Here is a 26,433-nt window from a genome sequence, read left to right on the forward strand (position 1 = left end):
TAGATTCATTCATTACACACAGACTGATGTATTTCAAATGTTTATTTCTTTTAATGTTGATGATTATAACTGACAACTAATGAAAGTGCCAAATTCAGTATCTCGGAAAATTAGAATATTGTGAAAAGGTTCAATATTGAAGACACCTGGTGCCACACTCTAATCAGCTAATTAACTCCAAACACCTGCAAAAGCCTTTAAATGGTCTCTCAGTCTAGTTCTGTAGGATACACAATCATGGAGAAGACTACTGACTTGACAGTTGTCCAAAAGACGACCATTGACACCTTGCACAAGGAGGGCAAGACACAAAAGGTCATTGCTAAAGAGGCTGGCTGTTCACAGAGCTCTGTGTCCAAGCACATTAATAGAGAGGTGAAGGGAAGGACAAGATGTGGTAGAAAAAAGTGTACAAGCAATAGGGATAACCGCACCCTGGAGAGGATTGTGAAACAAAACCCATTCAAAAATGTGGGGGAGATTCACAAAGAGTGGACTGCAGCTGGAGTCAGTGCTTCAAGAACCACCACGCACAGACGTATGCAAGACATGGGTTTCAGCTGTCGCATTCCTTGTGTCAAGCCACTCTTGAACAAGAGACAGCGTCAGAAGCGTCTCGCCTGGGCTAAAGACAAAAAGGACTAGACTGCTGCTGAGTGGTCCAATGTTATGTTCTCTGATGAAAGTAAATTTTGCATTTCCCTTGGAAATCAAGGTCCCAGAGTTTGGAAGAAGAGAGGAGAGGCACAGAATCCACGTTGCGTGAGGTCCAGTGTAAAGTTTCCACAGTCAGTGATGGTTTGGGGTGCCATGTCATCTGCTGGTGTTCGTCCATTGTGTTTTCTGAGGTCCAAGGTCAATGCAGCCGTCTACCAGGAAGTTTTAGGGCACTTCATGCTTCCTGCTGCGGACGAACTTTATGGAGATGCAGATTTCATTTTCCAACAGGACCTGGCACCTGCACACAGTGCCAAAGATACCAGTACCTGGTTTAAGGACCATGGTATCCCTGTTCTTGATTGGCCAGCAAACTCGCCTGACCTTAACCCCATAGAAAATCTATTTTCTATGGGGTATTGTGAAGAGGAAGATGCAATACGCCAGACCCAACAATTCAGAAGAGCTGAAGGCCACTATCAGAGCAACATGGGCTCTCATTAACACCTGAGCAGTGCCACAGACTGATCGACTCCATGCCACGCCGCATTGCTGCAGTAATCCAGGCCAAAGGAGCCCCAACTAAATATTGAGTGCTGTACATGCTCATACTTTTCATGTTCATACCTTTCAGTTGGCCAACATTTCTAAAAATCCTTTTTTTGCATTGGTCTTAATTGATATTCTAATTTTCTGAGATACTGAATTTGGGACTTTCATTAGTTGTCAGTTATAATCATCAACAATAAAAGAAATAAACATTTGAAATACATTAGTGTGTGTAATGAATGAATCTAATATATAAGTTTCACTTTTTGAATGGAATTAATGAAATAAATCAACTTTGTCATGATATTCTAATTTTATGACCAGCACCTATATGTGGGACAAACATCTAAAACACATGCAACACTTCTACAAGAACATCACAATGCTGTCAGAAGGAAAGACTCTCAGTTTCTGAAATATACACATTTTTTTATACACACACACACAGCAGAACTTCTAAGCTGACCACCCAAGGGACTGTAACAAACTGGGCAACATACAGAGGTGGTCAATATAAGGAACTAGGCCTACTGTACTAATACATACATGTACTTTACTTTCTAGTACAGCTTTTATTAGATAATACCATAGGAAATCATACACAATCAAAACACAATAAAATCATACATACAGTATCATACAAATCAGTACATTTACTATATTCCCCATGGTTTGATCATTCTTTTTGAGAAAAAAAAAGGTGTCAATCTTGGTCTGTTTCTTATTCTTATTACAATGGTAAGTGGAGAAAACAGTCTCAACGCTAGGTATACCACTCAGCATACCTGGGTATTTTTCCCCCACAGTAAATGACTTTATTAACTGTATTATCAAATGCCAGACATCATCATCTTTTGGGGTCTCTGCAATTTCTGTGTCATCCTCACTTGCTTCTTCCACTTTGTCAGCTGCTTCGTGCACATTTACGCTGGTCTGTACTTCAGTCTTGCTAACACCAAAATGTTCTGCCGTCTTTCTTTGGCTGCTGCTTTCCAGAGAATGCCAGCTCTTTAAGTGCTTTCCTTTGGGCCATCATGCCTTGATTAATTGTTTAATTTTTCAGTAATTGTTGGATGTACCTACAATTCAGACCAGCCCTTCACGATGAAAAAAATCTTCAGCAACACGTGATAAACAATAGGATGTTAGGCCTAATCCAACGTGATAATAATAGAATATAAAAAAAAAAAAATACAACTAAGAGGTAAAGCCCACACCTTCTACTCCTTAGTGTAGAGTGGACTCGACTGGTCAACTTATGAAGGGTAAATTAATATTGTGTGTCACAATCCAAATGGTCAAGTTACAACTTACAGAGGTGGACAAAATAGAGAGGTTGGTCCACCATTGAGTACGTGTGGTGGGCAACTACGGAGGTTCTACTCTTACTCTCTCTGTATTTTATATATATATATATATATATATATATATATATATATATATATATATTACCACTCAGATCATATGTGTTTTTAAAGTGTTCCTTTCATTTTTTTGAGCTGTGTGTGTGTGTATATATATCTATACAGTATATATATCTATTTATATATACAGTGGTGTGAAAAACTATTTGCCCCCTTCCTGATTTCTTATTCTTTTGCATGTTTGTCACACAAAATGTTTCTGATCATCAAACACATTTAACCATTAGTCAATATAACACAAGTAAACACAAAATGCAGTTTGTAAATGGTGGTTTTTATTATTTAGGGAGAAAAAAAATCCAAACCTACATGACCCTGTGTGAAAAAGTAATTGCCCCCTTGTTAAAAAATAACCTAACTGTGGTGTATCACACCTGAGTTCAATTTCCGTAGCCACCCCCAGGCCTGATTACTGCCACACCTGTTTCAATCAAGAAATCACTTAAATAGGAGCTGCCTGACACAGAGAAGTAGACCAAAAGCACCTCAAAAGCTAGACATCATGCCAAGATCCAAAGAAATTCAGGAACAAATGAGAACAGAAGTAATTGAGATCTATCAGTCTGGTAAAGGTTATAAAGCCATTTCTAAAGCTTTGGGACTCCAGCGAACCACAGTGAGAGCCATTATCCACAAATGGCAAAAACATGGAACAGTGGTGAACCTTCCCAGGAGTGGCCGGCCGATCAAAATTACCCCAAGAGAGCAGAGACGACTCATCCGAGAGGTCACAAAAGACCCCAGGACAACGTCTAAAGAACTGCAGGCCTCACTTGCCTCAATTAAGGTCAGTGTTCACGACTCCACCATAAGAAAGAGACTGGGCAAAAACGGCCTGCATGGCAGATTTCCAAGACACAAACCACTGTTAAGCAAAAAGAACATTAGGGCTCGTCTCAATTTTGCTAAGAAACATCTCAATGATTGTCAAGACTTTTGGGAAAATACCTTGTGGACTGATGAGACAAAAGTTGAACTTTTTGGAAGGCAAATGTCCCGTTACATCTGGCGTAAAAGGAACACAGCATTTCAGAAAAAGAACAGCATACCAACAGTAAAATATGGTGGTGGTAGTGTGATGGTCTGGGGTTGTTTTGCTGCTTCAGGACCTGGAAGGCTTGCTGTGATAGATGGAACCATGAATTCTACTGTCTACCAAAAAATCCTGAAGGAGAATGTCCGGCCATCTGTTCGTCAACTCAAGCTGAAGCGATCTTGGGTGCTGCAACAGGACAATGACCCAAAACACACCAGCAAATCCACCTCTGAATGGCTGAAGAAAAACAAAATGAAGACTTTGGAGTGGCCTAGTCAAAGTCCTGACCTGAATCCAATTGAGATGCTATGGCATGACCTTAAAAAGGCGGTTCATGCTAGAAAACCCTCAAATAAAGCTGAATTGATAGATAGATAGATAGATAGATAGATAGATAGATAGATAGATAGATAGATAGATAGATAGATAGATAGATAGATAGATAGATAGATAGATAGATAGATAGATAGATAGATAGATAGATAGATAGATAGATAGATAGATAGATAGATAGATAGATAGATAGATAGATAGATAGATAGATAGAACAATTTTGCAAAGATGAGTGGGCCAAAATTCCTCCAGAGCGCTGTAAAAGACTCATTGCAAGTTATCGCAAATGCTTGATTGCAGTTATTGCTGCTAAGGGTGGCCCAACCAGTTATTAGGTTCAGGGGGCAATTACTTTTTCACACAGGGCCATGTAGGTTTGGATTTTTTTTTCTCCCTAAATAATAAAAACCACCATTTACAAACTGCATTTTGTGTTTACTTGTGTTATATTTGACTAATGGTTAAATGTGTTTGATGATCAGAAACATTTTGTGTGACAAACATGCAAAAGAATAATAAATCAAGAAGGGGGCAAATAGTTTTTCACACCACTGTATATCTCTATCTATCTATATATATCTATATCTATATATATCTCTATATCTATATATATATATATCTATCTATATATATATCTATATATATATATCTATATATATATCTATATATATATATATATATCTATATATATATATATATATATATATATATATATATATATATATATATATATATATATATATATATATATATATATATATATATATTACTAAACCACAGTTAATTTATGCACGGCGCCCGCCCCAGACTCCAGAGTCAAACGCAGCGGCTTCCCAAAACGCGGCGGTGCCCACCCCAGAGTCAAACGCAGCAGCTTCCCAGAGTCAGTAGGTGGCGCCCAAATAACACAATGTGCTGCGTCGTGGCGCCCGCCCCAGAGTCAAACGCAGCGGCTTCCCAAAACGCGGCAGCTTCCCAGAGTCAATAGGTGGCGCCCAGACAACACAACCTGTGAGCGCCCAAACAACACAACCTGTACAGTCATGGATACAAACAATGAACGAAGGCGCGCACACAAAGAAACCGCTTTAGTTCAAATAGGGTTATTGAATTAAACGGAAACTTTACCATGCCTACGACCCATGAACTATACCTGAGGTAAAGCGTGCACACCAGGTTGTATAGCCGCCCGGACGTGACCACCCACACCACCGCATATACTCTCCATGATATGTCATCACGCAGTGGCTTCCCACCGAGGCGCATATTGCGCCGTGGCGCACGCCCCAGAGTCAAATGCAGCGGCTTCCCAGAGTCAGTAGGTGGTGCCCAAACAACACAACCTGTTCACTACACTTGCTCTAATCCACTGTGCCAGTAATATAGATCACATAACGGTCACAGACTCAAACCCAGTGGCTTCCCCGACTCGGTGGCTGGCACACACACCACAATCTGTAAACTACACGTGCTGTGCTCCACTCTGCCAGCAGTCGGTGTCAGCAAAGGCAACAGAATCACGTCTCCACAAAACGAAACCGCTTTAGTACAGATATGCTTATTGAATTAAATGACATTTCCCCAGACGCACCCACCCTCCATGATATGTCATCCATCCAAATATCGGACGGAACAGAAACTGATTGCCATTCTTGCATTTCCGATTTGCTATCGAATCGCGGGCTTACTTGTGTATATATATATATATATACACACACACCGTATTGATATATACACACACACAGCGCTCAAAAAAATGAAAGGAACACTTTAAAAACACAAGATCTCAATGGTAAAAAATCATGCTGGATATCTATACTGATATGGACTGGGTAATATGTTAGGAATAAAAGAATGCTACATTGTTTGATAGAAATGAAAATTGTCAACCTACAAAGGGCTGAATTCAAAGACTACTTTATCATGATCCACACTAATTAGGAAAGCTATCCAAGTTCAGCACAACACAAAAAGTTCAAAACAACGTTCACATGAGAACGTTCATATTACCATACAAAAATTTAGCCCAAACTAGAACTGCTGCCTATTTAACCTTCAGGCTATTTCTAAAAGCACCAGCCCTTGCTTGCATTTCTCCACTTGCCTGACCACAAACTCATCTTTGTATCAACTATTTCAGTGATAATATCTGCAAACTCATCTGCTAAGGTCTTCGCTCCTCAGATATGTCAGCTTATACATTTACTTTAACTACCATTTTAATATCACACGTATACTGATGGACTGGTGAAATCTTGTTTGGTCATTCTCCCAAGCATTAAAGCTGAGTCAAATCTCTTCAAAATTTTCACTGGACGCTACAGCAGAAGGTTGTAATTCTTACATTTACAAATTGCACATTTTAACATTTGTTGGAAATCCTTAATGACAGTATCACCCAGTATCCAAGTCTCCCTGCCCATATCCTCAGGACAGGAAGTGCATTATAATGATTAAGGCATGGGGATTAAAAGCCACAAGTTTACTGACTTACTGTTTAACCAAGGCAAGAAAAACTCATTAAACCTGTCAGCACAAAATATAAATGCATACAATTGTTTTAAAATTCAAAAACTGTAAAACAGAACATCACAATTTTATTTTTTGGCACTTTAGCCAAAAATTCTAAATATGTCGGACCATAAGGTTAACCTGAAATTTATTCAAACATCGGAAGAATTATTAAAAAAAAACACAAAACAATAAAATGAATGGTTTATGGCGATGAGTCAAAGTCTACACCAAACTCCCACTGATTTGGTACAGCAGGGCTTAATGGGCCTGATTGGACCATGTTTCAAAATCTGAGGAATTTGTACCAGAAAAAATGTTTTGCAGAAATGCAGATGGATCAAAAATCATATTGAACTGGTCAATTGTCAGGTCAAGTACACTTTGAAATTCACACCCAGTAATTTCTAAGGTTAAAAACCCTGTAAGGCCTAATGTTGTAAAATAACAGTACCTGTAGCTCTCCTAAAAATACACTTGTGTTTTTTTAATCTCCTTATTGTAAGATTTAAGTGTAATTCTAATTGAGATTTTGTGAATGTGACAACTGCCAAGTCTTTCTGGGTAGATAACAGTTGGCCACTTCTTCAAAGCATCACACATAACTTTCTTATTCCTTGTTGTTCACGTGACCTTTATCTCATTTCCTGATATGTTTGAACAAACTTGGTGTATAATTATTAACCCTTAATGCTACTTCTAAATATATGCTATATTTTTAATATGGAAAGCATAGCAAAACACTTCATGCACAATATATATATTACCTCTGAATGGCTATGTGACCTGTTAATTTAAATTTTCTTCTTTGTTGCAATTTGTAGCTTTGACCAGAATTAAATAAAGGAATAAATTATTTCCGGTTGCCGTATCTGAAGCTCTTTCTGTAGCAGTATCTGTATTTTGTTTATAAAAAAAATACTGATCCTGTGTTTTTTTTTCTGGACTTCTTGTTTGCCCAATGTTCTGGAATGTTTAGGGGTAATGGTTGTTGCATTGATCAGGGACAGATGATAATGTTCTTGAATGGGGGGATGTAAGTGCTCTGGGGGTTGCAAAAGTAGCCTGTTAACATCAAGGGTGATGGGAGTCCACCAAATGGAATCTCAGTCAAGAGGTCATCTGTACATCCCCCACTGGATGTACACAAGGACATGATTGCACATTTCCCCGTGAAGAGAAAGAGAGGACACTGTAATAAAGGATATACCAACACGCTATACAGCAAGTGCAATGTTCGTTTCTGCTTCTCAGATGAAAAAACGATTTGGGACTACCACTGTAAGTTAACACTCTTAAACACTGGGCCTATGACAGTTTTTAGTTAAGTTGATTAAGTTTCTAAATACAATTTTATCCTATTTTTTAAATTATTACAATTAATTATGATTCACAAAAATGCAACTGTTTTGCAATTATTCATAATATATAATCTTATGAGAGTACGTAAGCAGTCAAACCTGAAATTAAACCCTTAATTGTTCCTTACATTTCTTTTATACAGTGTGAGAACAAATACAGAAATTCTACTCCCAACTAGGCCCAGCGTTGCAATATTACAACATTTCTCTAAAAACTAACTAAAAACAAACTTTGAAAACTCTTTAATTTCTGCATTAGAGACATCCTACAACATCTGAAAGTTGTTTTTTTATATATGAGTTTAACAGGGTCAACACCTAGTATATAATTTGTTGAGATTTAATAATTCTGCGTATATTCAGTTAATTATCATTACCATTCATGGTGGCTCTGAGATCCGTACTAACCCCTACTTTCTCTGCTGTTTTTCCGGTTTTCGGTGGTGGCGGCCAATCAAAGCACTGTGATGTCCCTACATTGATGGATTAAAGGCCACAAGTCTAAATGACCATCATTATAAAGTTATTCCATGTGAACCCTGAATGCAATGAGGACTGATTGAGGTCATTTATGTTGGGTAGAATGCCTAGAGGTGGCTGGGCGGTCTCGTGGCCTCGGAACCCTTGCAGATTTTTTTTTTTCTCCAGCCATCTGGTGTTTTTTTTTGTCCTCCCCAGCCATCTAACCTTAATTTTATTGTATGTTAAATAGTATTGCCTAATTTTATATATTTTGTCTTTTTTCCTCTTTCTTCATCCTGTAAAGCACTTTGAGCTATACCATTTGTATGAAAATGTGCTACATAAATTGATGATGATGTTGTTATGTGTAAGCAATACAGTAAAATGGCTGTGTCAACCTAACAAACATAATGGTTCCCCATAAACCGTAACATAAGCAACTCAGGAATGACACATTTATAATGAGATTTTTCTTTTTGGGAAGTTACATTTAAGGGGATTATTACTTGAAAACAGATTGGAATTAAGGAAAGAAACCAAGCACTGGCTAAACTTTTTCAGTAAAGTAAATTATTTCTCTGCATTCTTCCTGCTTTGTATTTGATCAGTCCCTGATTCAGTTCCCCATTTTAGTACTAGAAATGTCTTGAATGTATCTTTGAATTTCAAGTTAATTGAGCAAATACCTAAGTAATTAAACAGAACAAGTTTGGTGCATAGCCAATGCTGTATATCAGTATATTTCCTTCTTTGGGAAAACACCACACATACAAGTATGACAAGGTCATACAACTTCTGTGCACCCTATACAATTCCTGCTTCAAGGACTGTCATTTGTTTCTGCTAGCAATCTGAGAAGTTACTGGGTTTTGCTAACGTGTGAACTATCAATTTTCACTCAATTGATGGTTTCCCACTACCCAGATTCCTTGGGTGTCATGCATAACACGGAGTATGCATAAAAGTCAAAAGGTGCGTACACACAAAAAACTCAGATGCAGCAATTGTGCGTAAGCCAACTTCCATGCATTTCTGCTACATAAATCCCGGTCTGCATTAAATGTAACGGTTGTGCATGCCTGCCGCCACTCCCAGACTCCTCACAGAATTACATCTCTTTTAATATGCAAATCAATATAAATATTCCCTTAGGTTCAGTGTTCTGTGAAAAGACAATGGCAAAAGCAACGGGAAAAAAGAAGAATATCAGCGAATGCCAAGTGGTGGCAAGGAAAAACATACTATTTGTTGGTTTAAGCAGTATAAACAACAATAGGAAGTTGATCGAAAGTTCAAGTTCAGAAAGTCGCACAGTGCCAAAATAAAAAAAAAAAGTTGCTGTGAAAAGGCTAGTTGTAGCCCATTGTCTGAGTGTCATATGGAAGCTTATTAGGGTACAGAGAAAAGAAAGAAGAAAAAAAAAGGATAGTGAAAAAAAAGCTTGAAATGTCAACTTTAATCTTGAAATTTCAACTTTAATCACATAGTTTATTTTGTCATTAGAGTAGAACGTCATAAACTTAATCTTAAAATCTTTTAATTTACTAGTTTCTCAAATCCCATCATAGCTAAAGTAGCACTTTAAATGCTTCATATTCTGTGTGTTCTTCTATGTACTCTGTGTGTATGAATTGCGACTTGCTTCTTAAACAGGCATTCTCTTATGCTGAAAGGACACAGAATACATAACATTCATATTACAGCTCTCTGAACAACTTAAATACTAAGATGTATACTTGATATCATTTTCATGATGAAATGAATTAAAGCATATGGCGCAATGGTAGCGACGAGCTGGTGCCCCATCCAGAGATTGTTCCTGCCTCCTGCAAGATGCTTACTGCGCAACCCTCAATAAAATAATTTAATGCAGCAGTACTCTTTCAAATGTACCAACCCCCAATTCTTGTCCTTCCTTTTCTTTCTCCAATTAACCAACCGCCACACGATCAGCTCTTTAAAATGTCAAGCCATCTGTAAGTTTAGAACTTTTAAGGAACATTGAAATATATTTGTAGTACATGTTTAATTATTCCATCCATCTATCTATCCATCTAGGGTCGCACCAGTCCCAGGAAGCATACAGCACAAGGCAGGAACAATCCCTAAACGGGGCGCCAGTTCATCGCTACCACTGTCCACCATGTCCACACATTTAATAACAGTATAAATTACACCAATAGTTTTTTAACGTCATTTAAATAATATATATATACTTTACTGCATTTCATCTGAAAAATAATACCAAGAGCTCCAAGAAGATAGCGCCTGGAAATCTAAATCAACTTAGAAGCCAGTCGTCATCATCTTTAAATACGTGCTCTCATCTATTGAATTGAATTCCTTTATTGTTATTGTATGGTACAATGAGATTCAATATGCAAATCTTCCATAAACTTATTTTCCTATAAAATGGTAAAAAAAACAACAATAATAATAATAAGATAAAAGAAACAATGAAAAATATACAATATGAAAGCATAAGTGCTTCAGGTTGTGCAATGTTACAACTGTAATGCAAGTTTACAGTGAGGTAATTGTACTTATAAGTACAAACAGTTCTGCCGGGAGCACTTGATGGACTGATTGAGCGTCTTTATATCTCTTAGGATTAAATGGTTTCTGAACCGTGAGGTTTGTGCAGGAAAGGCTCTGAAGCTTTTGCTGAATGGGAGAAGTTCAAATAGACTGCGCTAGAAGCTGTACCCACGATAATTCTCTCCGCTCTTGACAGAATCTGTGGTAGAGCTGTCCAATCAGCTGCTGTTCAGCTGTGATTCCACACTCAGATGCAGTGGGTTAAAACACTCATCGTATTTGAAAGAGTTTGGCCATTCCGTGCACCATTATATGGTTACGGGTTTATTAAGATCAGATGCCTTAAACTAAAAAACGATATGCGGTTAATGTCGGTGTATTTCATAAAGCCGCATCAGGGATGTGAATCTAAAAAATAAAGGGAAGCCACACAGGAACAGTAGCACTGTTTTGACGCTGGGTGCTACCAATTTGCAAAACTGAGACGAAAACTTTAGTTTTTATACATCGCGATGTGAGCACCATTTATAAATGAGGCCCCTGGCGTCTGAAAAATATGCTGATCCTAAATAAGAGGCTTTTTTTTATATATATATATTAAAAAAAAAAACAAAAAAAAACACACACACCAGGGCACTGAAAACTGTATATAGCATATGTATCACACTATTTTTCAACACCTATCATCATTCAATAAACCAAGAAATGCAAAGAATGAAAAAATCTAAAAGGAAGCAAGCATTTTTTTTGAACCGGTAATTGAATGACTCTACATTCCTTTTCAGCTTTAATACATTTGTTCTCTTCCAGTGTTGTCCCATACTGCCATTTAAAAATATCTTGATTTATGGAGATCTTAGCCAGGCATCTTTTATGCAGGAAGTTTCTGATAGTATTTTGAAACCCACATCAGTACATAGCTGCAATATATTCAAGCTTCTGATGAGCTGGCAAGATGCACGGCTATTGTCTAATGCTGTTAGCAGTACTTGATGGCAAACTTTTAGAGACATTTGACAGGTTTATTCACCAGGGCCTTCTGAGTAGTATTGTTAATGCTGCTAAATCTACTTCAATGGTATTGCAGCATGACAACTGTTTGCCATTTTCTCAAAATAATGCATTTTGGGTATATAATAATGGAAATCACAAGATTCTAGAGTATTAAAGCAATGTGCCGGTTATGTGAAAATACAGTACAATTTATATAAAACAAAAGCCAAATTACAAAGACAAGTGGTACGTAGGTGAAAATAAGAAAAAGTAGTCCAGTTTGTATTGGTTTTATAAGTTTAAGTGATTACTGCCCACATCCCTGGTACAGCAGATAAGAACACAAACATATAACCTAAATAGTCTGTTAGATGTCAAAAACGGGGGAAAAAAAAGTGTTAACCTGTATAATATTTGTTTCATGGAAAAGCATATATTCAGACTTAATAGAATGGGGAAAAGAGGTAGGATTGACAAAGGGTACTATTGTCTCTGAATCTAAGAAAATTAAATGAATTGATCTTAAAAATGTCCAAAATGACAACAGTCAGGCTTTGGAAGTTTCACCACTCCCTTGAGGTATGGAAAGTTAAAGTGTAGTCTACTATGTCAATGAAACAAACATTATCATGACAAATAAATGCAAACTGATGAAACAGTACTGTTAACCATCCAGTTGTGAATATGCAGCTGCTTAAGCCTCACAGGGGGGTGTCAGGTGAGGCAACAAGACAACTGCATTGGGCTACACTTTTTTTTTTATTTTATTTTTTTTAAAACATTACAAAACAACAATATAAAAAAGCTAATAATGTACTAAGGAACATACATTCTGAGCGTTATTTATACATTCACTTTCAGAGAATTTCAGTTTTTAACAGTTTAAAATCTGGTATGACGTAGTTTGCAGCACCTTGGAAAAATGTGATCATCCAAGAATCAAAACATTGCATGTGCATTTCAAAGCCATATGCCAGTACACAGTATTGGTGTTTATTTTTTCTGAAACTGCAAAATTAAAAAAAATTAGACAAATGCGACCTTGAACAGCATTTACATAATGGATTAAGTTTTTTTTTTTTAACAATTTCTTTTTAACCTTGTGTGAACTAAATTTTTAAGGGAGGAAACAAAAAAAAAAAAAAAACGTACTGCTGCACATTGGCAAGGTAATATAAAAATGTTCTGTTTAGTATATAAAGGGCATTTCATGTAGAGCTTCAGTTACATAAACCATTAATGTTGGAATCTTGTTTTAAGCTAACTTCTGATGTCAAAACAAAATGAAAAGCATCTAAGTGGAGAATAATAATATTAATGAAATTAAGGAAATAAGCTTTGTATTATTAAATGAGAAAGTGGCACTCTCGTACGTCATTGTGTGCATCTCTGTCATATCATAGGAAAAAAAAAAAACGTGGACATAAAGGTTTGTTTTTCATTTAACAGTAGCTATAGATAAACATCATGCCACATTTAAATGTCATAGTTTATTGTAGAATATACAGTGCATCCAGAAAGTATTCACAGCGCATCACTTTTTCCACACTTTTGTTATGTTACAGCCTTATTCCAAAATGGATTAAATTCATTTTTTTCCCCTCAGAATTCTACACACAACACCCCATAATGACAACATGAAAAAAGTTTGGTTGAGGTTTTTGTAAATTTATTAAAAATTAAAAAAATTGAGAAAGCACATGTACATAAGTATTCACAGCCTTTGCCATGAAGCTCAAAATTGAGCTCAGGTGCATCCCGTTTCCCCTGATCATCCTTGAGATGTATCTGCAGCTTAATTGGAGTTCACCTGTGGTAAATTCAGTTGATTGGACAGTATTTGGAAAGGCACACACTTGTCTATATAAGGTACCACAGTTGACAGTTCATGTCAGAGCACAAACCAAGCATGAAGTCAAAGGAATTGTCTGTAGACCCTCCGAGACAGGATTGTCTCAAGGCACAAATCTGGGGAAGGTTACAGAAAAATTTCTGCTGCTCTTGAAGGTCCCAATGAGCACAGTGGCCTCCATCATACGTAAGTGGAAGAAGTTCGAAACACCAGAACTCTTCCTAGAGCTGGCCGGCCATCTAAACTGAGCGATCGGGGGAGAAGGACCTTAGTCAGGGAGGTGACCAAGAACCCCATGGTCACTCTGTCAGAGCTCCAGAGGTCCTCTGTGGAGAGAGGAGAACCTTCCAGAAGGACAACCATCTCTGCAGCAATCCACCAATCAGGCCTGTATGGTAGAGTGGCCAGACGGAAGCCATTCCTCAGTAAAAGGCACATGGCAGCCCGCCTCGAGTTTGCCAAAAGGCACTTGAAGGACTCTCAGACCATGAGAAAGAAAATTCTCTGTCTGATGAGACAAAGATTGAACTCTTTGGTGTGAATGCCAGGCGTCACATTTGGGGGGAAACCTGGCACCATCCCTACAGTGAAGTATGGTGATGGCAGCGTCATGCTGTGGGGATGTTTTTCAGCGGTAGGAACTGGGAGACTAGTCAGGATAAAGGGAAAGATGACTGCAGCAATGTACAGAGACATCCTGGATTAAAACCTGCTCCAGAGCGCGCTTGACCTCAGACTGGGGCGACGGTTCATCTTTCAGCAGGACAACGACACTAAACACACAGCCAAGATATCAAAGGAGTTGCTTCAGGACAACTCTGTGAATGTCCTTGGGTGGCCCAGACTTGAATCCGATTGAACATCTCTGGAGAGATCTTAAAATGGCTGTGCACCGACGCTTCCCATCCAACCTGATGGAGCTTGAGAGGTGCTGCAAAGAGGAATGGGCGAAACTGGCCAAGGATAGGTGTGCCAAGCTTGTGGCATCATATTCAAAAAGACTTGAGGCTGTAATTGCTGCCAATGTTGCATCGACAAAGTATTGAGCAAAGGCTGTGAATACTTATGTACATGTGATTTCTCAGTTTTTTTATTTTTAATAAATTTGCAAAAAATCTCAGGTAAACTTTTTTCACATTGTCATTATGGGGTGTTGTGTGTAGAATTCTGAGGAAAAAAAATTAATTTAATCCATTTTGGAATAAGGCTGTAACATAACAAAATGTGGAAAAAGTGATGCGCTGTGAATACTTTCCGGATGCACTGTAAATAAGCATAAATGCAAACTTTGCATTTGGAAAACAATAAGTGCACCTCGCATTTATCACTACCTCAAATTTAGTTAGATTTGCTCTGTTGTTGACATGTGTGTTCTCACCATGCCCAGATTGAAAGAGCCCTCTGAGGCCTTCAGAAAAAAGGTTATGGATGCCTTATAGTCTGGGAAAAGTATTAACACGACCTCCAAAAAACTAGGAATCAACCATTCCTTTGCCTGGACGATCATCAAAATGGAGATGATTTCAAAAACCCTGCCAACTTGTCCATGCCAGTACCAGCCCGAGAGCACAACGCAAGATGCTGAAGGAAGTCACAAAGAACCCCAGAATTTCATCACAGGACCTACAAGTAGCTCTTGCCACTGTTGATGTAAATGTGTACGAGTCTACCATTAGAAGAGACTGCACAAATTACATCTGCATGGGAGGTGTGCCAGGAGGAAACTTTTGCTGTCCAGAAAGACCATCACTTAAGCTTCCCATGAGCACCTATGCAAAGACCAGGACTTCTGGACCAATGTGCTCTAGACAGATGAGGCAAAGGCAGGGATATTTGGCCACAGTACCAGATGACATGTTTAGGGCAAACCAAAGACAGCACTTGACCATAAAAAACTGATACCAACTGTAAACTGCAGTAAGGGAAAAGCTAAGGTTTGGAGTTACTTTGTGGCTCAATCTCAAGTTCAATCGAAAGGAGACATTGTAACATAACAATGACCCAAAACCTACCAGTAAATTCCACTAATCAATGGCTAGACAGTAGGTATCTAGAATGGACAAGTCAAAGTCCATACCTGAAACACATCAAGATGTGGATGAAGTTTGATGGGGGCTTGGGGATTTGAAACTCAGAACAACTGAAAGAATTTGGCATAGAGCAATGGGAAAAACTTTCTCTTTGTTGAAATCAATGACAGGTTGACAGTTAGAGGAAACACCACCCTGAGGATATTACTGCCAAAAGGGACAATACCAGCAACTACAGCCAAGCATGCACTTATTTTGTTTTTTTAAAGACCAAAATGGCATATTTGTTAATTTTTCATTAAATAAGTAAATGCAAAATCAAATTTTCTATTTTCCCCACAAATTATACCACCTTTATCTGTCCATACTTGGTAAATGAAAACTGAACCTTAATATGTCCACATACGTTAAAAAAGAAAACATTTCATGGGGTGTGCTTACTTTTTCACATGAATGTATATTATGATTTGAATACCATCTGCAATCATTTATGTAGAAACACCAGGATTCTCAGATAGAAACCTATGCATTTTGGCACCAAAATTAAAACAGCATCATGTACACCTAGAAAATTAAACAAATTATACCATACTAAATGTTCAAAAACAAGCAATATCTCAGATGCAAAGACTTTCAGTTTACTCCTTATACCCAGGATAGGCCTGGCTATGCTTAATCATATAAAGATAAGCTGTTATTTTCAGTATTTTACACTTGCCATTCTTATGGGGTGGGGAGTTGGAGGGTTAGGTTAGGAAGGGGGAAAACTTATAAACTCCATACAGTCAACATTCAGGTATGGATGTGAATTCATTCCGCCTCATCTATGAAATGGCAGTGCTGCCCACTGGGCAGTCATGCTTTCTTATGCTAGACATCAATGAAAATCAAGTAAAATCAATTGTCTATCTGAATCAAACAATCTTTAACAGTGTACAAATCCAATAAACGAGATGCATGTAAAGGGACATTTACACAATATTTCTTTTCAATCATTAACAGCTTTAGGTGACTGTAGAAAAAAGAAAAATCTGCATTTTTGAAATGCTGACTGTAGATACCAATGCAGCTCAGCTTTGTATCTCCTGAATGGATTTTTAAATAATGCAATCTGGTTCCAAGTAGGAAACCAAGAGTGATAATGCCATTGAAGCTTCTGCAGGTAGGTAGCCTGCAATGGCAAAAAAGAAGAAGATGAATCTTTCATCATCCAGTATTATTGCTTCTTGCTACAAGCCCATCTATCATGGCACAGAGACAGCCTCGAATGATAGCACCAGACCTTCACATTACTGCTCCTTGAACTCTGTCTCATCCATCTTTTGCATCATTCCCGATTTGCTGCTAAGTATCATTGCACTGCTGCAAAACGTAATGTGAACCTGTAATGCCTTTAACCCACACAGCCATTCAACTAGTAATTGATTTTTTTTCCCCCCACAGATTCAGTTTTCTGAGCACTAACCAGGACATGTATTTGATGAAAGTAGTGTTGCAATACAGCAACTTTATTCAGGGATTTATTTTTCTAATATGGCTTCTTGAAATAAAATGTCACACTTTGAGGATATAATGACAATGCCATAACACATGTTAAAACAACAAAGCCCTGGTAACAATCTAATGCTGATTTTACGCATGCAAAACAGGAAAGAACAAATCCAAGCAAAACATGCTAATTCTCTTTAAAACACAAATGTATTTTTTGTATTTTGTTTAATTCAATGCTGCACTTGTGCACAAAGTGTTAATGGGGGCAACATGATGTTTGGATGTTTGAGAAACAAAAATAATCAGTCATTTACACTACAATATTTAAGGTAATTGACGCAAGACATTCAAATTGCTTATAAAACACACAAAACCCTTTTCACCACGGTTGCTACTATTTTAATTCTACTTCATCTGAAAACCATTAAAAGACTTCAATAAATCAAAATGATCAAAATGCCCCCTCTGGCAGGTTAGCATTCAAATTCCAATTCAAATTGTAATAAAATGGATTTTTTGACACTTTGCTTTTCCTGACATCAGTGCTGAATTCCAAATAAGTCCTTTTTCATCATTACCACACATCAAACAGTCCACACTCAGAGTAGTTTTCCAGCAAACCCTCTTTGAGCACACGTCAATGGTTATGCTTTTTCTAGAGTAAAATGTTGGCAGGCAGTCTACTTTAAAACAAATGTTTTAATGCCTCAGCACTGGAGTCTGCCATCTACTATTTAGCTAATCCACATATTCATATTTAAATCTTATATATACAGTATACAGACAATTTTTTAAACCTATATATATATATCTATATATCTGTATATCTATCTGGATATCTATATCTATAGATATAGATACAGACAGACACACACACAAACATATAGGACATGGACGTTTAAAGAAACATAAGGGCATTAAAACAAACATTGGTTTGTACAGTATGTCCTAAAGAAAAATATCAGGATTATTGCGAATAATTGAACTCACCACCCAACTGGTAAAGAGTTTGCATAACAATATTCAGTGTTTTAAGATATTACTTTTACCAGTTATTTTTCAACTGAATTTCCTTAAGTAGTTAGGCTTTAATCAGCATGTAAATTAAAGTCACTGCAATTAAGTATGCTGGCAGGTGAACACTGCTTTAACAAAAAAAGGCTTCTAAAATTTTCAGCTAAACATGAAAATCTTGGACCTTTAGGTTTTTATGTTTTTCACTGTGTGCTCCTAATATTAGTTTCCAATCAGCAAAGCTGGGCAGAGACTAACAGCATCAACTACAAATGAATTGCTTTAAGACAACTGTGGAAAGACACAACACTACATGCCACACATTTAAACACAGGAATAAGAGGCAGGTTCTTCTGAGGTACATCTTAAAGAAAAGTTAAAGTAGTTCACAGCTTGTGCTATAATTAGAAGGTTTAATTTCTCAGCAAATAATACTAAACAGAACAGCTAACAGAATCTCTGTCTCTTTCAAAGAGTTACAGAAACATATTAGGAGTTCACTCGAAAAATTACAATGTTGAATTTAGTCACTCTCTTTTTCTAAATGATAATAAAAAAGGAGGGGGTTTTAACAGTCTTCTAACCCAACATCCAGTTACAATGCAACATGTCAATGTGCATAACTGCGGAGAAAACTATCATTATTATACCCGCAAACAAGAACCAATAACAACATGCTAATAAACATAAACAGCCAAAAAACAAAACCTCGGTTCAACAGTAACTGCAAAAATGAGAACATTCAGCTTAGCCATCTTTTCTCAGACTATAATAAGTTGCATGAAGTCATCAAGTTTAAAAAATTGAGTTTTAAGCTGTTTACTATATAAATAAATAAAACCAAGATACCAAATATTATGAGGAAGGGAATTCCAGAGCTTTGAGCAATATTAGTTAAAGTGCAAACTCCAGTGGAAGACAGGTAGACAGGTGGAGCAAGAAAACCAGAAAAAGAGCACAGAGAAAAAGCTGGTACATGGCCTTTAAAAATATCTTTTGAATAAGTGGGAGCCATATCATAGAATGCTTTCTAAGTGAGGACAAAAATCTTAAAGGCAATATAATATTTAACTGCGAAATTTACATAGAATTAGGGTAATGAAACTAGGAGCCTTAGTTTGATTCAATAAGCATGGAACAGAATTTCAAACTAATCGCAACCTTTTTTTAGCTTGAAAAAATAAGCATTATAGTTGTTGGTCTTGAATTAGCACCTTAGCTACAGAATATGATAGTCACAGATTAAGTCTTGAAAGTAATACAAAGGTGATTAAAGAAAGTATAGGATGTGACATTAACAAGAGATTTGAAAAGAGTGTTGACAAAAACATCACAATGACTCTTAACTTGAAAACATAATATCTGCATTGATGACACTCCTTTAACATGGTCATATTTTGAAAGAGTAGCATTAGATCCTACAAGGAGAATTTCAAACTTGTCACTATTAAGTTAAGGAGATGTTATAATGTGATTTTAACATCATGAAGGTAACTAATCAAAGAAGATGGAGGAGGAACCTGACATTGCTTGACAGAAAAATAAAGTTGAATGTCATCAGCATAACAATGAAACAGACCTCCATGATGAAGTAGGGTGAACAAAGGAGGAAGACATGATAAAAAGCAAGAGGTCCAAGCACTGAATCATGTGACACACCATGGGTACCAAATGAATAGTGAGAACTGTAGTTGCTGACTGCTATATGTGGACAGAACTGCAACTTCATAGATGCTGAGAATTTGAAACCTCTGTCCGGGATTCTTCTGTGTGGAGTTTAAACATTCTGCCATGTCTGCAGAGGCTTTCTTCTCACGTCTTAAAGAAAGGCAGGTTAGGTTAACAGGAAACTATGTATGTGCCCAGACGCTGGCTGGCACTGCATCTATAGTTCTCTCATCTATAAATACCCCTTTAAGCCTGGTACGAGGTCTATACCCAATGTGGGAGATTCATATAAAACAGTTTTGAGAATGTCCACAATCAGCTGCTAAATTCATGCAAACTAAAGAGGGTTCAAATTCCTCAAGACTGAAGCAAAGAAATTTCACTACCTAAAAATCAATTCAGAAAGCTCACATGGTTTGCAAAATCCTTCCTAATAAGCTACTCTGTCAAAGGTTTGCTTTGGCAAGTGGGCAGCAGCATCATTACTCAAAAGGATCTGGAAGCTATACTAACTACAATGACAAAGTAAATTGTGTTTCATCATGTTTTTCTTCCAGCTGCAAGAACATATAGATCAATACTCCTTTGGTGAAAGAATTTGCTACTGAAATTTTCATTTGTTACAAACAGGACCAAAATGGCCTTAAGCGTCCTCTGTCACTTTCAGTTTGGAAGAAGAGCCACTAATAAACTGTTGCCCTTGGGTCATCAGCGACAATGGGCAACACAATGCCAGCTCTTATTAAAGGCAATCTACATCAATGGCCCCAAAATTTCCTTTAAAATCATCATCTTTTGCATCCTCATAGCTTGATGTCAGATTTAAAGTGCCAGTGAGATATAGGACCTGTCACTGCAGTTAATATTCAACTTAGTTTTAACACCAGGGTTGCTCAGCCCTAAGGCTTCAGAGTCCAAGTTAACAATAAGATTTATTCTACAGTCATTCAGATAAAACAGGAAACAGTGTTTTATTCATCTACTGAGATGAGAATGTCAAAAGCCAAGAAATGTGTCTGCTTGTCGAGCGTATGACTAGATACAAAATAAAATGTGAGAAAATCTGCAGTCTCACCAAGTACTAATATAATAAATAGATAAATAAAAAAAAACACCCACACACACACACTGCACAAGGTCGTTGCATCTTTGTGCCTATAATTTATGTGCCACTTAACTAACCATACTTTACATATCATAAAAAATTCTGTGATATTTTCCCTTTGGTAGATTTTCACATACCAGTTTTATTCAAATTAATCCTGTTGCTACATTGACTTATTTTTGAATCAACTTGTTTCAAATAGATCAAATGCTACAATTTCATTATCAGTCCCCAAAGAGTTGCTGCATTTCAGCACAAACAAAAGCAATAAACTAAACAAACATTAATTGTAAAGCACTTGACAAGCTTGAGTTCAATCATCTTTTAACAGACATAAAATGCTTAGTTGAATAAATTGACTTTAAGCATCCTATATATAACCTTCAGCCACCCACAAAACACAGGAAGGATGCTGATGTCAAGATAGGGCACGTCAATACGACAATACTTATTTTCTCAAGACCAAGTAGGTTAATAATATACCTCGAACAATCAGCTCGGCAAAATTGGACACTCCTGAGCCTCTTTCAGACTGTGTCACACAGCGGTACAAATCCTGGTCTAGATTAGTCACTTCCCGTAACCTGAAGGATGCTGCAAACCTCCTATGGTTGATGTTCTTTGTCTGTGAAACAGGAATATCTTCCCCATTCCGCCTCTGTTTGAAGTGGGGAAAAAAATTAGTTAAATAATTAATATGAAAAAATAAACCCATTGTTCAGGGTCATATTCAACACAATAATCAGAAAAGAATGCAAAAAAAATGTGACTTGACATCAACATTTTTATTTTTTTAAAACTATAAAATAATTGCCACTAATTTTGAAACCAGAATCTAAAAAACAACAATACACATACACACACACACAGATATATCCCCCCACAATTTTTTTCCAGTGTTCACTTGTTTATATAGAGAAGACTGTACCTGTACCTACAATTCAACAATGTCTACTCTAAATAAACATATAAAAAATAATGATCAAAGCAGAAATCCTTGACATGCTTCAACAACAAATATATATAGTATTTTAATATATTCAGGACACAGCAGCAATTTTATACCTCAATTTTAAATAGTTTACTTCAGCTTGCTCCAATGTTAGCAATGTCATGGTGTGGCAAAAATATGATTTAAGTTAAAAATGTTCATTTTGGAAAGAGTCTAGCAGCTTTTTCTTCTATTTAGAATTTTTGGAATAACTGGAGAGCTGCTCTCTAGTACAGGTCTTCACAGGAATTAAGCATCCAACTGCTCTTACTATACTCAGCACTGCCCTACTGCTACACAACATCGAATCCATCAGTGCAGCAATCCAAAAGTATACAATCTTCAGTGTGATAAAATGGAATAGGCAAACTTTTCTAAGGTTACCTACCTCTTATTTTTAAATTTGGACACAAAAAAAGCCACAACCTAACTGCTCAGTGAGGCGAATTAAGCATAATGTGCCTCTTTAAATTTAATCTGGTCAAAAGAATGTTGAATATAAATGTTCAGAAAATTCTGCTTTGTTACTTTCGCACTCTGGTGTGATGAGAGGAGTCATTTGGGCTTTTCAAAACCAAAACAAAAGTAGCTGAGATTCAACCTGTCTTTTTTTTTTTTTTTTTTATAAAACATTATTCAAAATTCAGAGAAGAGCAATATAGTAAAATGAAACTTTTTTTTTTTACACTAGTGAAGAGGTAATTCAGCTAAGGAATCTGCTAAACATTCCATTAGATCAACTATTTTTTTTGTTTTGTGAACTGCAACACATTTTGAAGATTCAACTTCAATTACCAAAATCACCTGTTAATCTTACTGATCTGAACATTTAAAAAATATTTTAAAAATAAAGCAAACACTGGCAACATTTGCACTAGACAAGCATCATGGTGTGTATAATTCATTGAAAATCCTCAACTGCAAGAAGCCACTCAAAACCAGAGCGCAAAGGCATATATGTCTTGCACTGAATGTTACCTGAAGCCACAGTTTATTGTTCACTGCATCCCTCCCTGTAGCAATACACTGAAAAGTAGCATTTTGGCCTGCATTGACTTCCACATCACCAAGTCTCAAAAAGTGAGGGGATTTATCTGCAAAAGGAAATGAATAATAATTTATTATAATTATAAAAGATATTATAACAACATGTGGAAAAAAATTCCTACAACAAACCAAAATAGACAAACATTATCATTAAAACTACAGATAATGTGTTGTATATGTAAGATGCAGTATGATCATTGTAAAAGGAGTAGCAAACGCATGGCCAGACTCATTAGAACGCTAATCAATCAGCTTCAGGGTCACAAATTAAAAAAAATGATTTGATCTGATGACTTATAGATGTAATTTAATAATTTAGGATGAAATAAACACCCATAAACATAAACACAGCACAGTCATTTCCAATTAAAGAATACTGAACATCACTGCTTTTATTAAACATTTAAGAAAAATACCTACCTGACTTACAATACAGTATATCACTTCATACAATATCTTTTTTTAATGAGGGTTTTGTATTTTCAGCATCAGTAAATCAAACACAATTACTGCAACATCCAACAACCACAGGTGTAGTTATTATTAAAGTATAGCACATTTAGTAAAGTAACCTGTAGTGGTGTCTTTTTTTTTTTTTTTTTGTTTTAATATTTTTATTTTATTAATTTTCATTGTAATCATTCCATACAAACAGATCAATTTATAACCCAACAAATTTGAAGACAAATCAAACCCCACCCCTGAGAAGGAGAGCTTAGCTAAAGGAAAATTGCTTTAAGCTTTTTAATAAGGCACCATTAGACAAAAGAAGGGGAGAAGTAAATATCTATATAAATATGAGATGGAGAAGGGAGTTAAATGCAATAATAGTTAATTCTCTTATTCTAAAATAATATTGATTAAATCCTGCCATGTTTTGAAAAAATTTTGTACAGATCCTCTAACTGAAAATTTGATTTTTTCCAATTTCAAATAATATAAAACATCGGTTTCCCACTGACTTATAAGAGGAGAATTAGGATTCTTCCAATTTAACAAAATAAGTCTGCGTGCCAAGAGTGTAGTGAATGCAATCACCGTTTGCTTGTCCTTCTCCAATTCCAGTCCATCTGGAAGGACACCAAACACAGCTGTTAGTGGGTTAGGAGGGATTGTGATACTAAGGCTGTCAGAGAGGCACTTAAAAATTTTTGTCCAAAATGATGTTAGTTTGGTGCAGGCCCAGAACATGTGACCCAGTGAGGCAGGAGCTTGGTTGCAGCGCTCGCAGGTTGGATCCTGGCCTGGAAACATTTTGGACAGTTTTAAGCGAGACAGATGAGCTCGATATATAATTTTTAGTTGAATAATTCTATGCTTTGCGCATATAGAACTCGAGTGAATTCTCTGCTTTGCTACCTTCCACTCCTTTTCTTATATATTGATTAAGAGATCTTCTTCCCAATGTCCTCTTGGATCTTTGAAAGGTAGGGACTCTAATAAGATTTTATATATTGCGGAAATAGTGTTTGTTTCCTCGGAATTGAGCAGTATTTTTTCCAGCATTGTGGAGGGTGCAAGGTGGGGGAAATCGGGCAATTTCTGTTTAACAAAATTTCTAATTTGAAGATAGTAAAAGAAATGTGTAGCTGGGAGGTTAAATTTTGAACGTAATTGTTCAAAAGATGTAAATATGTTGTCTATATAAAGATCTCTGAGCATTTTAATCCCAAAACTTTTCCAGGTATTAAAAACTGGATATATTTGCGAAGGTTGAAAGAGGTGGTTCTCTTGCAGAGGTGCCACTGATAAAAGATTTTCCATCTTAAAATGCTTCCTAATTTGGTTCCATATTCTGAGTGAGTAAAGCACAATTGGGTTATTAGTATATTTGCGATACCTTTCATTTATTGGAGAGCAGAGCAGGGAATATAAAGAAGTACTACAGGATTTTACTTCTATTGCGGACCAAGCCTGTGTATGTTCATTTATTTGTGTCCAGGTTTTTATGGCTTGTATGTTTGCTGCCCAGTAATAAAACTGAAAATTAGGTAAAGCCATGCCACCTTCTGCCTGAGGTCTTTGTAGGGTCGCTCTTCGGATACGTGGGTGTTTTGAGTTCCAAATGAATGAGTTTATTATTGAATCTAACTGTTTAAAAAACGATTTATTGATATATATTGAAATGTTTTGAAATAAAAAGAGAAGTTTAGGAAGGATATTCATCTTAACAATGTTAATTCTTCCGGCTAGAGTGAGATGAAGGGTTGACCATCTATGCAAGTCTTGCTTAATTTTTTCCATACAGACGCCAAAATTTTGTTGATAAAGAGCTTTATGTTTACTTGTGATATTTACCCCTAGGTATTTAAACTGATCTGCTATGGTAAAAGGTAGGGTGTCTAATCTAATATTATATGCTTGTGAATTCACTGGAAAGAGTATACTTTTATTCAGATTAATTCTAAGACCAGATATCTTTTGAAATTCTGTTAGTGCTGTTAAAACAGCAGGGACAGTGTTTTCTGGGTCCGATATATATAAGACCATATCATCTGCATATAGAGAAATTATCTGTTCCAGTCCTTCTCTGACAATCCCCTTTATCTGATAAGAATTTCGGCAGTGAACCGCCAGTGGTTCAATAGCGATTGCAAACAACAGTGGCGACAAGGGACATCCTTGTCTGGTACCACGTTCTAGTTTAAAGTAGTCTGAGCAAATGTTATTAATACAAACTGAAGCTTCTGGACTGGTATACAGTAGTTTGATCCAAGCACAAATATTCGGGCCAAACCCAAATTTCTCCAATGCAGTGAAAAAGTAATTCCATTCGATCATGTCAAATGCCTTTTCTGCGTCTAATGATAGTAATATCTCTGGGGTGTTTGATTTTGCTGGTGAATATATAACATTAAACAAGCGTCGGAGATTTGAAGATAGATGTCGGCCTTTAATAAATCCAGTTTGATCTTGTGATATTACCGAGGGCAGCACTTTCTCCATCCTTCTAGCTAGGATTTTTGAGAGTATCTTAACATCATTATTCAGGAGTGAAATTGGTCTATATGATGCACATTGTAACAAGTCCTTATTTTGTTTAGGAAAGACGGTGATTAATGCTTGTGGAAATGTTTGAGGTAGTATTTGGTGGTCTTTAGCTTCTGTAAATGTTGCCAATAAGAGTGGAGCTAGCTGAGTGGAGAATTTCTTATAAAACTCTACGGGGTAACCATCAGGGCCTGATGATTTCCCGCTTTGTAGTGACTTTATAGCGTCTAGTAATTCTGTTAGCGTTAGAGGTTTATCCAGTTCCTCAGCACTTAAAGCATCTATTTGTGGTATTTGTGAATTATCCAGAAATGCATTAGATTGCGTGTTGTCTTCTTTGGGCTCAGTGGAATATAAAGACTTATAGTAATCTCTAAATG

The 26,433-nt window shown here is 36.7% G+C and overlaps 1 protein-coding gene across 15 annotated transcripts in view; it reads right to left on the reverse strand.

The window, feature by feature from the left end:
- ptprk (protein tyrosine phosphatase receptor type K) overlaps positions 1-26,433 on the reverse strand; it is a 615,224-nt gene that overhangs the window by 346,785 nt on the left and 242,006 nt on the right. For all 15 annotated transcript variants that reach the window (XM_028797925.2, XM_051924122.1, XM_028797923.2 and 12 more), the window contains exons 5-6: positions 22,994-23,109; positions 21,508-21,682 (exon numbers count right to left, since the gene is read on the reverse strand). In XM_028797925.2, the coding sequence (XP_028653758.1) occupies positions 21,508-21,682; positions 22,994-23,109 (291 nt within the window). The remainder of the gene's footprint in view (positions 1-21,507; positions 21,683-22,993; positions 23,110-26,433) is intronic.

Source organism: Erpetoichthys calabaricus, chromosome 3 (assembly GCF_900747795.2).
Source record: "Erpetoichthys calabaricus chromosome 3, fErpCal1.3, whole genome shotgun sequence".
Classification (NCBI taxonomy): Eukaryota; Metazoa; Chordata; class Cladistia; order Polypteriformes; family Polypteridae; genus Erpetoichthys; species Erpetoichthys calabaricus.